General features: G+C 50.8%; 1 protein-coding gene across 6 annotated transcripts in view; it reads right to left on the bottom strand.

Annotated features, from left to right (window-relative positions):
- The window catches only part of Pde9a (phosphodiesterase 9A), a 90011-nt gene that overhangs the window by 14610 nt on the left and 57686 nt on the right, over window positions 1-17715 (bottom strand). For 4 of the 6 annotated variants that reach the window (XM_075979773.1, XM_075979771.1, XM_075979772.1 and 1 more), the window contains 5 exons: window positions 15374-15428; window positions 14694-14764; window positions 9320-9404; window positions 4944-5022; window positions 3551-3625 (listed from right to left, as the gene is read on the bottom strand). In XM_075979773.1, coding sequence (XP_075835888.1) covers window positions 3551-3625; window positions 4944-5022; window positions 9320-9404; window positions 14694-14764; window positions 15374-15428 — 365 coding nt within the window. Of the gene's footprint in view, window positions 1-2892; window positions 3233-3550; window positions 3626-4943; window positions 5023-9319; window positions 9405-14693; window positions 14765-15373; window positions 15429-17715 lie in introns of those variants that run through there. The other 2 variants (XM_075979775.1, XM_075979774.1) reach the window with 2 other exon arrangements.

Below are 17715 nucleotides of genomic sequence, written 5' to 3'. Positions count from 1 at the left end.
CTAAGCCAATGAGGAATAGAAAAGGGACACTAACTAAGCCTGGATACAGTGGCTCTGCTTCTGGGAGAAGCAGGTCTGTAATACAGAACGGAGGGGCACAGCCCTGTGGACACATGGCATGGTCCCAGCAGGGAGCACTTCCCCTAGGCCACACATCAGTGCCAGCCTGGTCCTGGGTACCAGCGTCCTAGTACCTGCACAGGGCGACAGTTGTTAGTGCTGTAGCCTGGCCAGTTTCCCTTGCATCTGGGCACCAAGTGGCATCTATGTGAGGGACTGAATTATGTCCCATCAATAGTATGTAGAGACCCCACCACGACATCCCCACCAACGTGACCATACTGGGGACAGGGTTTTTACAGAGGCAACCAAGATAAATGTGGTCATAGGAGGGGCCCAATTCAATTTGACCACGACTCTGTAGGGACAGATAGGACACAGACACAGAGATAACGGAGAGAAGATGTCATCTGTGAGCTAAGGGGACAGTGCAGGGATGACCAACCCAAGACACCTTGACCGTGAATTCCGGGATCCAGGACAATGAGACAATAACACACTGCTGCTGTTGTTGATGCCGCCCAGTCTGTGGTGGTTTGACATGGCCGACTGTCAGAGGAAATGTGTGCATGCCACCAAGCTCTAGTCTTTTTTGTTAATTAATATGTATGGGCACTGGGAATGCGGCAGTTAATGTGACGTTTTGGGACTACGATAATTAAATTCTGTTGGTAGCAGAGAATTCTATGGTATCACAAGTTCATTTGAGAAACAGAAAACAATCTCTCACTCGGACCTCACAGGGGACTTAGGCTGTCACGGAGCATCCCGAGGGTACGGTGGCCATACACGCATCTTCTTTGAGAAGTCACTGGCTTTGAAGATGCTGGCCCCAGAAAGCACTTCCTGCAGAGCAACAAGGGGTCTGGCCCTGGCTTGAGGACAGCTGACTCCCCAGATGCTGGCTGGCAGCTGCTGTCCATCCAGGGCTACCGGTCCTCCCACCGTACGGAATGCCAGCCCTCAGGACCTTCGGGCAACCATTGGGTTTGCCCCAGAGGCCCAGGCAGTGTTCTGAGAAGCCCTGGAGAGATGAAATATTTGCTGTGGAGCCACAGTTGAGAGATTCCGAGAACTGCTAGACGCCACCATCTGCTACCACTTCTGTGATGGACATGGTGGCTTCGGAGCAGGCGTGATGGTCTGTTCCCTGAGATGAGCACTGGTCAAGAGGGGACGGCTTCCCGGGTGACAGCGGGTGATCCTTCAGTGTGGCAGAGCAGCCACCTCACTGCCTGCAGTCTCCGATGACGCCCCATAGGACCTGAGGCACCAGAACAACGTACGGTCACATCCTGGACTAGGTCTGAGAAGGATGTTGGGCAGACCTATGGGTAGATGTGGCATTGCCCCCACTGGAAGAGAGAGGTGTGCCGCCACAGGGCCCTGATGCTCTTTGCCATCTCAGGCGGCTGCCCAGGTCCTCGGTGCATGTTCAGTCATGCCTACTTGCTGTTCACAGCTGAATCTGCCCGAGACCGAGGCTCTTGATTTGAGGCGGTTTTCTGGCTTACCACCGGAAGGCAGCAAGAAATCTCTAGAAGCATCCCGCTAGTCTGTTTGGCCGAAGCTATGGGCAGTGGAAGATGTCACATGGCTGGGTCCAGCTGTAAAAGCCACTCACCGTGCCCTCCTGCCAGCCAGAGAGCAGCTATGACCACGGTCTGCAAAGTGAGGGCAGAAGGGTGATGCTTCTATTATGGATGTGTGAGTTCTTCAGCCTTGGGGACAACCTTCGCTCCCACCCCAGGGAGCACTGTGCTCGGAGGCTCCATGGAGGGGGTAGCAGCAGCAGAAAAAACAAAACACAAACCCTCAAGTATTGGTTTCTATGCAGCCACCCTCACTAGAGACATTGACTGGCTAAAGCCAACGACTGGGTATTGGGACTATCCTAGAGAGTGAGGCAGAAGCAGGGCTGGCCACCTACTGGTGGGAGGAGCCACATTCTGAGCCACCTGCTGTACCTTTCTTTGTCACAGCCTCGCTCTGCCAGGCCCTGGAGGCACCAGTGTCTCTTCAAAGCCCTATCTTTGTTTCTGGTACCTGTGCTCAGGAAACTGTGACTCCACACTGACCTGGAAGGACTGCACGTCTAAGACTGGAGCACGGAACCCTTGGTAGCTGCACCTCTGGCATTTTGTTGATGGGGTGCTCTTCCAGTGAACTGAGCTAGGTCCTGCTTTTCTGTTTTGTTGTTGTTTGTGGATGTGTAGGGAGGTTGTATGTGTGTGGGCAAGCGTGAGGGGGTGTGTGTGCACACACACGAGTGTGGAGGCCAGAGGTTGATATAGTATTTTTGCTTTGTTTTGTTTTTTGAGACAGGGTTTCTTTGTGTAGTCCTGGCTGACCTGGAACTTGCTCTGTAGACCGAGCTGGCCACAAACTCAGAGATTCACGTACCTCTGTTTCCGGAGTGCTGGGATTAAAAGTGCGTGCCCACCACCACCTGGTATCTTTCTTGATTGCTATCCACCCTTTCGAAAACCTGAGGCAGGATCTATCACTTGAACACAGAGCTCACTTATTAGACCAGTCTGTCTAACCAGCCTGCTCAGGGCATCTCTGCCTCCCTTGTGCTGAGATCACAGGCAGCTGCCATACCCAGGAGACATTTACATGGATGCTGCAGATCCGAACCCCAGTCCTCACTGTTGACAACAAGCTCCTTAAGCCATCCAGCATCTCCCAGCCTAGTCTCTGCTTTTCTGGCCAAAGTTCCCCAGCCAAAGGCCCTCTGATGCTGGGCAGGAACATGCTGGAAGAGGTTTATTTGGGAAATGTGGGGACTCTCCTGTCTAAAGGCACAAAATCCCATTTGCTACAACTGACCTTGCCAAGGGACAGGGAGCAGTTTGGTCTATTTCCACGAGTCTGTGCTTTGGAAAAGCGAAGAGCCCTTAGGCTTTGGTGAGTTGCCCACGAGGAGGAACTTGTTCTTTCTCCACGTTGATATTTCTTAGCAAATGAGAAACTTTGAAGAAATATCTTCCGGTCAAAACCGACTCCTCTCTCTGCAAATCTCACATAGGCACTATCTTGTGTCCAGCCGTCCGGGGCCTCTGTTGGTGACACTTTCCAGTAGGATGCTCCTTCGGAGGCCCCTTTCAGCAGGAAACAGCTGTTCCAAGCAGCAGTTCTGCCTCCACACGGCAACATCTTCCCACGTATCCTGAAGATGAGAGTGTGCTCAGCCTGGGCCTGGGTTCAGCGGTCATTTTTGGTGCCATCAGAAGGTCGGGGGTTGCTGGTATTCTTTTTTTAAAGCTTGGGTAAGGCCTCCTTGCCTTGGGCTCTGACTTTTGTATCCCTCTGAGCCCACTGAGTCATTTTGAATTAATATCTAGAAATTTTAATTCAGGAGTGTTTAACTTAAAAAAAAAAGACAAGAGAAAGCACATGGGAGGGACAGCCTGGGCACAGCCCCCAGTAGCTGCTGTCCTGAGCAGCTGTCCCCAGTGACCGGAGAACCTGGCTGTCCCTCACCTACCTCGTTGGGTTCCCAAAGCCAGACATCGAAGGTGGGCTTCCGAAGGGCTTCGATGGTCTCTGGGGAGAGCAGGTACTAGGAAGACGGGAGTGGTATGTTAGTCAGACAGTGGGGCGTCTGTCTGTGAGTGACTAAAGCCGTGCTCACAGTGGCATCAGGGTGAGCATTTTCTCTCTTCTCCAGTCCCCCTCACAGATGCTGTGAACAGACTCGGGGCTGTCCTTCCTTGGAAGTTGTCACTGGACTCCTCTCTATAGTGGCCTGGGCTACGAGGGGCTCCTAGGAACGCTTGAATGATAGAAATGTTCCCTGTATTTACCATGATGGTAATCTCATGACTGTGTGTCAGAACTCACTGTGCTCAGAGCCCAAAAAAATGAACTTCACAACTGTCAATCAGATCTCAACAGTAAAAGCTACATAAAGTGAAGAGAAGGGACAATAAGCCACTGGGCACATGTTCACATCCCTGCTGAGAAGCTCTGCTGGGTTTGTCTGGGGGAGGAGCCACCCCCGGAATCAGCCTCAAGCTAAGCCACACCCTGGCTGATGAAGGCCTGAGGCTGAGGTTGGGTCCACTGAGCACTGAGGTGTAGGGTGAACTGTTGGTGGCAAGGGTGATATTCTGGACACGAGGCAGCAGGAGGGGCGCCATGGGGTTAGCCTTCTTCATTCTCTTAAGAAGGGACTGGTGTAGAGGCTGGCTCAGTTTGTTCCCGTCTGGGCCATGTAATCCCCAGACAGGATTGCAAAAGATATGGGCCATGTTTGTCCATGCGGAAAGGTGTTGGTCTCCTGGATGGCACTCAGTGCACGGCTTGGACAGATGTGGAACAAATCACTGACTAGTGGGCTCCAGGGACCTATGGGGGCTTCCAGGAGAACCTGTGGGTGGTCGGCTTAACCTCAGCGTAAAAGTGTGAGCCAGGGTTTAACCAGAGTCCGCCGCTATGGGGGTGGCGTTCTTTGGAGGCATTGAAAACAGCTGAATTCCAGGTCATAGCTACTTGACTCTGGGCTTGGCTGTTTTTAAAACTCAGGAAACTTTTGTGAAAAGCTTTCCATAAAAACGGTGTTGTTCAGGGACAGGGGAACCAGTGATGCAGATTTTTAAGATCCTTGTTAAAGTTCCTTGGTGGAATGTTTGTATGCAGATGTCTTTTATGTCAGCTGTGGGCCGGGGAGGGAAGGAGCTCTGGAATTGCTTCTCTAAACAAATGTCCAAGAGAAAAATATCCTGCCTGACAACCTCCCACCCTTCCTCAGCCCGTGATAGAGATGGAGGGGGGCGGTGTTGGCACTGTGCAGAGCAAGGGGCCAGTCATGGGTTCCTGTGTCCTGGGTCTGAGGGACACAGAGCTAAAACTTTCCCTGCGCCAGAAACCCATCTCACCTTGGGGTAAGTGGGGACATCACGTCGGGGTGTCAGCTTCTTGTTATCCAAAAAACTGTATTTACAGTGACAGTTGGTCCTGGAGGGGAGAGGAAGAACTAGTTATGGCATGGTACTCTGGCTGGGAAGCACTCTGTATACTGCTCAGGGCAGCAGAGCAAACGGAACACACAGCCCCAACCCTAGGACCCATAGCCTCAGCCCCGGACCTGTAGCCCTAGTTCTGGAACGCACAGACCCAACCACCAGATTTGCCATAGGGGTATCCAGCAGGGCAGCTGGGAGATGCTTGGTTCCTGGATAGCAAATAGGGATACCCTGAAAGCCAGGTGATAATGTGGCCAGAGCTCACTTTTTAAATAAATTAATAAATTTATTAATATATGTATAATTAATAAACTTACATTTGGAAATAAATTTATTATAATCTATTAGTCTATTATTTAAGAGATAGCTACAAAATCTTTTTAAAAGACACAAGAACTTTTTTTCTTTTCCCTTGCTTGCTTTTGTTTTTCTGAGACAGGATCTCACGTAGCCCCGGCTGGCCTCAACTTGCTATGTAACCAAGGATGACCTTGGACTTCTGAGCCCCCTGCAGGCTAGGATTATAGAGGTGCCTTACCACCCACCCCTAGTTTATGCAGCGCTGGAGATGGAAGCCAGGGCTTCGGGAACAGGAGACAAACACTCTACCAGCTGAGCCACATCCTATACACAGTAGAACATCTGATTCTCAAAGACTCAGCCGGGTGTGGCGGTCCACGCCTGTGACGTCAGCACCCAGGTGATGAGGCTGAAGGGTCTTGTGTTTGCGGCCAGCCTGGGCCACAGGTGGGGATCCCAACTCAGAACAAACAAAAGCCAACAAACACAGCAGAAAAACAAAAGAAACCCTCACGTTCCCACTTGCCCATTTCTCCCCAAGCACCACACCCCGGACGTCACTCTGACAACAGCCTGGGGTGTCCTTTCAGAAGGTTCTGAGGCACAGAAACACATGGCTAGACACCTGAGCTTTCCAGTCACATGCAGTGTTGGGTTAAGAAAACGGGTGGTATTGTGGGAAAATATATGCCCTGTGTGGTTACAATTTAATCTACTTTTTTTTCATAACATGACAAGCAAAGAAGATCGCAAAACAGTATTTTTAAGTTTTTTTTTTCTTCAAAACTAGTTGAACATACCCAAGAAAACACCAGGGAGGGAGACTTTGCAATGGATTTAAATTGAAGACAGGCCTGGATGTTGTCACTATCAGTGACCCCCCCCCCCCCCCCCGCCTCTCTCTGGGTTGTCTGGAGTCTTCCGTGAGCCTGCGATATTTCCAAGCCCAGAATCATAAATCTATTCCTTTTGAAACACAGCCTTTACCTCCCTCCCAACTGCACACTTGCCAAGACTATCAGGTTTCTGTGATGGCCGCTGTACCAAACACAGATGTAGTAAATCTGTGACAGAAGGAACGGACGGAATAGCCCAGTGAAGCCATGTCACCCCTGCCCTGTCCACACGCCACCCTGATTTCAGATCAGCTCCTCTCTTGGCTGCGTAGGGTGGTACGATGCTCCCTTTCTTCCTGAATCTCGTTTGTATAAACATTCACACATGTGTTCTATTCTGTGTCTTCTGCCCCCTGCCCAAGCGTATGGAAGCCCTCACCAGGCACTATCTATGCTGACACTGGAATCCCGCTCCTTCCTGCTGAGGCCTTGGGGGCAGACCAGGATGCTGGGTGCCTGCTGACCCTGTCTCGGCCAGCCACTTCTCACTCTAGGCCCCATTGCCACAGGAACCAGCATCCTCCAGCTGGCTGAACAATTGGCATAGCACCTCTTCTTTTTGTCCCATTTGGAGCTCATTTTTGCCTCATTTCCTGGGGTTCCCATCCTCCCATCCCCTGGGGATCAATCAGTTCATGGTCAAGACCATTTGTCTCGGACAAAGGCGGAGATTATACCCTCCAAACCTCAGGCTCTACCCCATCTTTCTGCATGACCCCGCCTTGGTCTTGCTCCCTTCTCGTTCCTTCATTGTGCGGTGCAGGAGACCACAGTAGCCGCATTCAACTTACTTCTGCTCTGAATGTAGCCTAGCCATTGGAGTTCTTTCTTTGCTGGGAAACAGAGGAAACTGCGGGGGTCTAAGGAGAAGACGTCCTGCCTAGGGCGTTGGCAGGCTGTGCGTGTGCCCCCTGCTGTCCCAGTTAGGTTCTGGTGGATTCAGACTCCCGGCAGAGTGTGTTCACAGTGGGCTAATGCCGGTCTTCTCTTCAGACTCACAATTGTGGCGCTGGCTGTGATCCCCCCCCATACCCACTCCACCGGCTCCTATTCTTTCTGCTCCCCGAGAAAGGCAAGAATATGGCAACTGCATCCCTCAAGGGTACAACATTTCTTTACAATCCAGCCTCATCCGGGGGAATGGGGACTTGATTTCTGGGTGTACATTTATACTTAAAATGAACTCCTTCCGTCAACAAGACAGAAGGGGCAGCACAAAAACCACACTCCCCATTCTGCATTCAGAATACTAAAGCATTGGGTCCAGGAGAAAACCGGCTACAGGGCCCTGAGCCAGGACTAGGTGTGGACTCGACCATAGCCAGTGCCCCAGATCGGCTTGCTCATGTGGAGGTGGAATCTGAGCATGTCGCCCCCTTGTGGACACTAAAGCAACCCACGGACCCATCTCGCTTACAAGGAATGCCCCATCACTGCCTATGGACAGTGCCACTTCTGCAAGCCTGCTGGGGCACTGGAGGGCTCTGGCTGATGTCTCTGAGCTCCAGACTGTACCTGTGGGGTACAGAGGCACACTTGACACTGAGCCGAGCCAAAGACCCACCACAGGCAGACTGCCAGCGCTGCTGATGGGGGCCGGCACAGAGGCCACTTGCCCCTACTTGGTCCTGGAGAGTCAGGCTTCCTGGGGTGATAGCAGACTGAGTGAGGCCTTGGGTCCAAGGTTGTCAGGTTGGTTTCCAGCCTCAGCTGACTACCATCTGCCCCTGGGCTCTTCTTAGAGGGACTCTCTTGACCCCTGAAGAGCTACTTTCTTAAGGACAATGGGAGTGAACTATTCACTCAATTTCCTATGGCTGCAAAATGCTTCGCCTTGTTTCATCCAAATCAAAGGAACAAGGGCTCCCAAACTCTACACCAGCTGGCCAGTCCATGTGACACTGAGCATGACGGGGTTCCCATAGGACAACATGGTGTACCTCTCGTCCTCCCTGAGACACCTGCACGGGGACCACTGGCTTTCCACGCACCTCCTACCTGCAGGCAAGAGCCACACCCACCCTCAGCAGGCAGCCTGGCTTTATTTGAGTTCAGGCAGTGGTCTCCGGTGCAGCTTGGGATTCTAAGACAATGGAGATTGCTTGTTTAGGGCTGGTCCTTGCTCCGGGGTTGCCCTATGGTCATGCACTCTGGTTTTTTGTGGATAGTCCTGCTGACCAACTATCCAGCAGGCCATTTTGCTTGGATTACTGGTCACCGGCCTCTGTGGACACCACCTTTGATGGGCTGTGTGATCCAAGTTCATGACAATGGGAACACTTGCTGTGCCCCTCTGCCAGAAGGGGCTCCCCTGGGAACTGGGAGACCTGGGGGTGAAAACTGGGGTTCCCTATAAGCCAAACACCTTTGTCTTCTTACCACTATCTTTAAAAATAGATAGCAGCTGGGTGTGGGGGCATGTGTATTTAATCCCAGCACTCGGGAGACAGAGGCAGGGGGATGAATCCCAGTTAGTTCAAGGCCAGCCTGGTCTATAGAGCGAGTTCCAAGACAACCACAGCTAAATAAACAAACAAAAACAACACCCACAACCACAACAAAAAACCCAAAACAAAACAACAAAAACCAGACCTCAACTTCCTTCAAGTGGGGAATTTATGGTCACATAGGTCTGAAGGAGAGGGAGCTCCCTCTCCTGTGCGGCCATTTTCCAGCTCGCGCCTGCCACAAAACCCGCTTTTTAAGAAAACATAGGGGGTTGGGAAGATGGCTGAGCAGTTATGTGAGCACTTACTGTTCTTGCAGAGGACCTGGGTTCTATACCCAGCACCCACATGGCAACTCACAACTGCCTGTAACTCTAGTTCCAGAGGATCTGACTCTTTCGGTCACCATGGGCACCAGACATGCAAATGGTGCACGGACACACATACAGGTAACACTCATGCACATAAACTAAAAATAAACAAAGAAACAAAACTCTTCAAGAGAATGGGATGGAGGAGCATTGGCACAACAGGCCAAGTCACAATAGCTTTTGTGTGTGGGGACACAAAGCCATATTTCATCACATGCTTTCCACATGGACCCCTTTCCAGGGCCAAGTGCTGCAGGCTCCGGGCACACACTCACCTGCTGTTTCTGGCGGCCAGCTCCTCCCGCATCTTCTTAATGTCACTCTTGCATTTTTCGATCTCCACCACTTTAAGTCCTTCCACTGGTGACAAACAGACACAGATGGGGTCACCAGAAGTAGTTGCAAGGATCTAGTCAGGCTGGTAGCTGAGGGTTTCAGGAGGATGCTGGCTCACGGCAGACGCTTCCACGCCTTCCCATGCTACTGATATGTGGGGATCCCTCAGCTCCCCACCAGTCAAGAAACAAACAGGCAACGTCAAGGAAGAGCAGGGTGAGACTCATTCACATTCTGGGCGGGTGTGTATGTGTGTGTGTGTCCCAGTGAACTGGAGGGTGTGCCTGCCAACAAGCTACTAGCCAAGATGTTCCCTCGGAAATGCGGGGAATGCCTGGAAATGCTGCCGGAAGCTGGGTTCTTGAGGAACCAAAACAATGATTATATTATTTTATGACCACCTCTTGGTTTTCTGCCAAAGGACAGTGCCCACCGTGACTATGTATTCTCTTTCTCACTCAGTTGGGCTCAGAATAACTGTTAAAAACACAGCACGGGGGCTGGAGAGATGGCTCAGAGGTTAAGGGCACCGGCTGTTCTTCCAGAGGTTCTGAGTTCAATTCCCAGCAACCACATGGTGGCTCACAACCATCTGTAGTGAGATCTGGCGCCCTCCTCTGGCATGCAGGCATACATAGAGGCAGAATGTTGTATACATAATAAATAAATCTTTATAAAAAAAAAACACAGCATGCCCCTTCTAAAGGAAAAACAGCCATTTAGGGAGTTGGCAAGTTCCTAACAATGCCTCTCATTCAAGAAGAGGAGCCACAGCTCGGGAGCCTGGCATAACTCAGCCTCCTTCTGGGCTTTCTAGAACTTTTCAAGGTAGTAGTTAAGCTGGGATAGGACTCCATAGGGACACTGCCTCTTCTGCACAAAGGGACACAGTCAGCTCTGGTCCTGGTGACTTGCTTCTGGGCCAAAAAAACTTCCGTCCCTCCCATACAAGGGTGGCAGGAAGCTGTGCAAAACAAAATGAAGGCCTCAGGTGCCAGTGGCTGGGTTAAGGGTAGTGGCAGCCTGGGGACAAGTCGGGGGGACACACAGAGGCCGGGCATGTTTGTTCACCCACTCAGTCACCCTCCTTTGGAGTGAGGTTCTTTACACTTTCCTGTATCGCTGGCACCCAAAGAAGCTGAAGGTCAAGGGTGTTCTTCTCAGGATAGGTGCTCAGGCACCCCGGGGGTCCTTAGCAATGGATTTAATTTGGCCGCTGTGGCCTTGTTTAGACCTCCTGGTTATATATTTGCAGGCCAAAGGCATGCCTCTAGAACACAAATGCAATACGTGGTAAATCAACAACCACAGCAAGCTTGCCGCTCAAATCAACCGATGCATGAGAGGCAGGACCTTGTGGGAAGTGAGCGGTCCCACGGAGAGGTGACCCACAGCTCTGCTTGCCGTGTGGGTTTGAGACAGCTGTCCCGTGTGACACAGATCGGCTCAAACGTGCAACGGTCACTCATGCCTTGGTTTGTCAGTCATTGGGAGTACAGGTGTGATCTACATCAGGGATTCTGCAGCTCATTGCAGGCCCCATTCCGGTTCCTCCATCACTCCATGGAGAAGGAAGCCTACTTCAGGGTACGGATGCTCCATACAGAGAGGAGAGGTGGTCAAAAACAACGGTGGGAGGCTGCTGTGCTCATGGCCTGGCCCAAGTTCCATCCTTTAGGGCCCTCTTGTTTTCTCTTAAGCTTGGCATATAGGTAGGCACAGATACCCCAAGCTAAAGTAGAAGTTCCCTGAATCATTTGACCTTGCCAGGGCTCTGGTGATGCAATCAACGTGACCTTTTGCCATGCTGCTGTGCAGAATTATCTTCCTTTGAAACCTTGGAAGTACATGTGGACTTCAGAAGGGATTTCTGAAAAAATAATGTGCATGCATGTTTTGCATTCATGGGTGTCAATGCACCACCTAAGTGCAGTGCCCCAGGAGGCCAGAAGAGGGTGCTGGATCCCCTGTAACCGGAGTTAAAGACAGTTGCCATGTGGGTGCGTGCAGGAAACTGAGTCCAGGTCCTCTGGAATTGCAGCCAGTGTTCTTAATCACCGAGCCATCTCTCCAGCTCCAACTTAGGAAGGATTTTGTGTGGACTTCTGTATCTTTACCTCCCAATGAAAAGATTTGAGAGTGACTTCCTAAGAGATGGTGGCTCGGAGGAAAAGGGGCCATAGCAGTAGCTAAGGCGGTTTCCCCCTTCTTCCACGTTAAGAACCCACAGGATCTGGGGGGCTTGTTCTCTCCTGGCTGCAAAACTAAGGCTCTCCTCTCAAAGGCAGGGAGCTGAGTTTTCCAAAGCCTTTTCCTGGGGCTGCTCTGAAGGTTTGCCTCAGGCACACTTCCTGGGAGGGGGGAGCAAATACAGAAGGGCTGGTTTGGTTCAGTTCAGTATGGAAATTCTGGATTGTTTGCTTGCCCCGTGTCCAACTCTGCTCCCAGGGGTTAGCTCTGGCTGTGGCCCACACTGGTGTTTAGGTCTTGGTTCAGGTCCAGGGCACGGGTACAAAGGGTAGAGGGAGCAGGGTTTCCCTGTGCCCCCCACCCCCAGCACACCAGAAAGGAAGTGAATAGCTCCAGGCAGGACAGGAGGTGAGGGCCAGGCTGTTCCATGGTTATGAAATCACCTTTGACCCACCAGTAATCCCACACGCTTTAAAGGCTAAACATTTACACAGAAAGGTAGAAAAAACGCTGGAAGTCACTGGAGGAGAATCGTGTATTTGGCTTAAGGTCAAAGGGCAAGCAGGAAATCCCATTCATGACAAGGTCAGTGCCGTGTGGGGGTTTACAGGCGGCCTGGCTAGCTGGATGTCCCTCACCCTGAGACACAGATAATAGCTGATGGCGGCCAGGTGAAGTTGTATGTGTATGCATGCCCACGCGTGTGTCTGTCCATGTCTTTATGCACATATTTCTGCATGGTTGTGTCTATATGGAGCAGGGACTCGAGCTGAGCTCCTGGCAGCCTATGCAGTCATACAGGGTCAGGACCATCTGGGTTGGACAATTCCCTAGCATCCTGCTCCGAATGAGGTCTGACCGTAGTCCCCACTCAAACTTTTCACCCTGTCTCTCCTACTTGTATATACCTGACAAGCCCTATCTGCATCTTCAGAGTGAGGACCTAAGTATCCGAAACTCAAAGTCCCTGGGGATTAGCATGGGTGACATTCCTGGCTATATCCATGCTAAAAGGAGAGGTCTCTGGAGACTCTGGAGACTAGGAAGTGGTCAGCTAAGAGGACCGGGAATGAATGAGCCCAGAGCCAGCTGGATTTCTGTGGCAGAGAGCCTGTGCATACAAGGCCACCCCTGGGGATGCAAGAAGACACGGAGATGCCAGAAGTGAGACCTACAGTTGGGGACCTGGGACAGACGAGGCATCAGAAGAGGAGAGACAAATAGAGGTTGAGGAGGTACCTGCTGGGTGTGGCAGTCATAAGCCAAATGGTGACAGTGGCTTTATGTATCTGTTGATGTGGCTGGTGCTCTGGCAATGAGCTCCTTCCATGGTCTGTGGCTAAAGTCCCTCTCACGTTTAGAGAGTCCAATACTCCATACATCTCAGCAGGAGACTAATCTGATCTCCACTGAGAAAGAGGGAACGATGGATGCTCACTGCAGTGGGTTGAACTGTGCCTCACAGAGCATGTGACCTATCCTAAATCCCGGGTCCTGTGAATGCCGCTTGATTTAGATGAGAGATCTTGGCAGTTATTAGACAGAGAACTTGAGATGGGACCATCCTTGATTCAAACAGAGGCGTTTTAAGAAACAGACAGGGAGTACTGAGATATGGTGGCTGGGAGGAGGTAGCCACATGAAGACAGGGGCAGGCTGCAGCCATGGAATGATTCCAGCCAGGTAACCAATTACCAGAGACAGCCTAGAAACGACTCTCGCTTAGATCCCAGAGGGCCAGCCCTGCTGATACTCTCTGAGCCAGAGTTTCCAGCTCCCAGAAGGCACTGCTGGGATTCAGACCCCCAAGGTGCGGCACTCTGAGGTGTAAAATTGTGAGGTGGCCCCAGGAGTGCACACTCTCCTACTCTGGCTGTGCTTCAGCTCCAGCAGGCTTGGAATCTGGTAACAATGGGAGCAATGGCAGTGGGGACCGTGGGGTGACAGAGGGACTAGGAGTTACAAGAATAGTGTGTGTGGGGGGGGTTGTCATGCTGCACCACACCCTCTAGCAGTGTGGTGGGCTCCCCAAGATCTCTTCTGTTCAGAGCCATCAAGATGGCAAGACAGGAGTGCAGGAGGGTGCCGCCTCCCTAAGGAAAGGTGGCATGGACTCCAGACACTGGTCTTTTCTTGTCTCATTTGCTGAATGAACTGGAGGGGTCACTATCTGTGATTCCCATCATCCCAGGCAAGACAAGATAGTTTTGAGGACTCAAAGATCAGCTGAATTGGGAAAAGTCAACGTGCTTTGAGGAGGACACACGAGAGAGATGATGGGAACGTGTTTCAGCTTATTCCAGGGAGCTGGGTTTTATGTGATAGAAAGTTTTTTTTCTTGAAAAAAAAGAAGAGAAGCAATTAAAAAGCAAGATACAAAAAAAAGAAAGACATCCACTCAATCTTCCGAACAGAATCTGCCACATATTCTTCGGGGATGCTTGCCTCTTAATGGCTTCCTGTTTGGATTCTGTTTACTCAGCCCAAGTTAATAAATTAGGTGCCCGTGTATTGCCAGGCTGAGCCTGACAGTGACAGAGCGCCTGGCTGAGGAGCTGAGGGTGGAATGTGGGATCCGCAGGCCTATGGGGCGGAAGCATCGAGCCTTTCATTGATTCCCTCACGACAGCTGAGGGGCCTCGAAGCTATTCCTCCCCCCCCCCAAATGTGACTTTTTGGAACCTGAACAGAGACTGGACCTGACTCTTGCTCACGGGCAGAGTTTCTTCTTTCCTATAGCAGTGGCTGAACACTGAGATGCAGATGTCATATACTTATTCCAAACTCTGCAGAAGCAAGCTGCATAGCGGCGTGAAGAGCCATTCCCCTGTCTCATGCAGAGAGGCGCAGAGCTGGAGTCCTGGCAGAGGTTCTGCTGGGCCAGACGGAGGCCATTTGGGGTATTACTCTATGTTCTGTGCGGCTTTGTACGAGCTGCGCTTCATAGAAACGCGTGCTTAGATTTGTCCTGGTCTAGCCTTTGTTAATATCAGAGCAGCACGCCAAGAAAAGATGTGTTTGCTGTCAGTACTAACTCGTTAGTAACTCTAAGTGGCTAATTCTGACGGTGGTTAAAAGTATACGTGGAAAGCAGAAAGAAGGAAAAAAAACAACTCCACTCACGTTCTACCCGTTTCTCCAGCACGGCCAGGTGGTTTGCAACTTCTGCTTTCAGCTCGTTGATCTTAAACGCTCTGAGGGGAAAAGTGGGGAGAAAAGATAAAACATGACCCAGACTGGCAAACACGTATGGGTTCCTACCTGAGGTGAGGTCTCCAAGGAGGCTAGAGAGGGGACCAAGACAGCAGGAGATGCTTTTAAAGAATGCATAATGTCCCTGGGTCTGGTGTCTTCACTACTCTGTCCTGGATTCTCTGTGTAGACTTAAGGTGGGTTGACCCCAAGCCTGTACCCTGCCCTGACCAACACAGACAGCTACAGGGTACTGCCATGCTCAGAAACCGCTCTGAGAAACTAACAATACTGACATAGAATTTAGTAGGGTGTTGATGAATGAAAAGGAAGCCCCGCCCCTCGACCTATACAGTAGTTCAGTGGGAAACACTCATTTGTAAAAGGGTGTTTTGTAGGCGGCTTCAAGTCCTGGAAAAATGGAGTGGTGGGGGTGGACTCACCACCCCAGAACTAATAATCTTCCAGCAGCCACTGGACACAATTTTGGGGATAAGATGAAGGTTTGCTAGAATGTGCCTGGCTAGTCTCGCTACTGAAGCTACAGAAGCCTCACTATGGCTACGCTCAGCTCCCACAAGCCTGAAAAGTACATGCAGAGAATACGGTACCTGGAGAACTGCTCTGCCACCTGGGCCAGCACACCCTGGATGAGTTCTTCTCTTTCTACAAACCAAAGGAGAGAGACCGATGCAGTACGGGCTGGGAGGGAGGACGCAGAGGCAGGCAGGTCACTAAGGGTTCTGTCCCTGAGCGAGCTGCAGGTGTTACTGCGAAGGATGCTTAGACTGTCAGTCGTGGGACAGGGCCTCCATGAAGGTTCTCCCTCTTCTCTGCTGCCTGCTCTTACTGGCTCCTTGTCAGTGGCCCAGGCTGATGTTCTCCAGGTACTACCACAGCGAGATAAGGCAGGCCAGTCTGGGGGCTCTAAATATGGGCAGCTTTGTCTTAGGGCTCATTTTATGGGGACAATTACTATGGCAGAATGGGGTCAATGCCCCGCCGGAGTGAAAACATAGTGTTCTCAGGATGGGCCTGCAGAGAGGAAGCAGGCTGGGTGGAGCAGGCCTGGCCTCTTGCTGCCTGCCCTGTAAAACTGGGTTGGGTGGCCAGTTTTACAAGGTTCAGGCCCCAGACTGATCATAACTTGCCTCTTTCCTATTTCCTGACCAGCCCAAATGCTGAGACTTATGGGAAGGTGCAGATGGCCAGGCCACTGCCCTCTGTAGTGAGTCTGTCTGTGTCCTTGAGAAAGGGGAGACCTTCTTGTCCCAACTAGTTAATCATTCATTCATAACCCCAAAGTCAGAGACCCGAAAAAGGGATTCATAGACGCTTCTGCAGAGGGGGTATGCTCAGTGGTAGAGCACTTGACTGCATAGATGCTTCTACATAGGCCTGATGCTTAACTTGCCCCAGCAATCAAAACAAAGCAAACCACAACAGCACAGCCAAGAAAATACTACGGCAATTTAGTCCGGCAACGGAACTCAAAAGCTAAGAATGTCCCTGTTTCCATCCAGTGCCTGCTTTCCGGTAAATGGCCGGGAACACACAGAAGATAGGCACCAGGGCATCATTTAGCACGGAGAGAGTGAGCACAGCCTATCTGTGTGTGGTGGCGACACGTCTGTGTTTAGCACACCTATGGAGGTCAGAGGATAATTTGTGGGAGTCAGGTCTCTCATTTCATTGCACGGATTTGAGGACCCAAACTCAGGTCGCCAGGCTTGGCGGCAAGCACCATTAACTGCAGAGCCATCTTGTGGGCCTCAGAATTGTTAAATTAAATATGACAAATCGGTACACACATTCTACTATTGATAATAATTTCAGCTCAGCATGCCTTTTTATCCCGTGGGAGGGTAGTGCAGGAGTTAGGAGGCCAGGTGGGCGGGGAAGAACAAGTTCAAGGTCAGCTTTAAACTGCCCAAGGAAACCCTGTCTAAAGTGGGAAAAAGAGGAAGGAAAAGGCAATCATTTAAAAATGTTCAAGTCTGGGAGACAGAGGCAGGAGGATGACCAGCGAGTACATGATAAGCCAGCCAGAGTTATGTAGCAAGATCCTAACTTTAAAAACAAAAACAAGGGGACTGAAGAGATGGCTCAGCAGCTAAGAAGTCCAAGTTCAAGTCCCAGCACCCACACGGCAGCTCACACCTGTCTGTAACCCCTGTTCCAGAGGGTCAGCCTCCATCACGCAGAAATACACGTAGACAAAACCACCAATGTACATTAAACAAGAAGGAAAAAAAAAAGACTTATAAAAAACAAAAGCCAAGTAGAAAAGTTAGCATCTGTTGTTAGATGTAAGAAAAATGGTTTTTGAGAGGCTGAAGAAATCTTTCAGAGGTTAAGAACGCTGGCTGCTCTTGCAGAGGACCTGGGTTTGATTCCCAGCACCCACATGGAGGCTCACAGCCAACTATTTATAACTCCAGTCCCAGGGTACCCAGTGCCCCTTCTGACTCCAGGGGTACCAGGTATGCACACGGTACACAGACATATATGTTCAAGTCAAACCCTCATGAATAAATAAATCTAAAAAATTCTTCAAACGCTGTTTCAAACGGTAACAGAACAATCCTATTTTTCAAACATGTTGGGAGGGAACCTTCAAAAACACCAACCGTTATCTTTTGCTTGTAAGATTCCATTTTCATTTTTTTTTTTGCTTCCTTGGAGAATCTTTCATTTTTACCATGAAAATATTTTAATTTTCTAATGAGAAAAAAAGTTGTTTCCCCCTCCCTTCTTGGTCACTTGTACTCAGTCCAAGAAACAGAACCTTGTTGGTACCCCAGAAGTCTCTTTGGCCTCCCTGAGTCCCTGTCCCTCCACAGGTCACCTGAGCTCTAGGCAGATGCCAGCTCACAGCTTCCAGCCTCACAGGAACGCAGGTGTGCGGGGTGTGTCCTCCTGTGTCTAACGCCTGCAGATAAGACTGGGTGGC

This window comes from Microtus pennsylvanicus, chromosome 7, assembly GCF_037038515.1.
Source record: "Microtus pennsylvanicus isolate mMicPen1 chromosome 7, mMicPen1.hap1, whole genome shotgun sequence".
Lineage (NCBI taxonomy): Eukaryota > Metazoa > Chordata > Mammalia > Rodentia > Cricetidae > Microtus > Microtus pennsylvanicus.
Note: the sequence above shows the minus strand (reverse complement) of the source record. Positions and strands in the feature narration are given on the sequence as shown.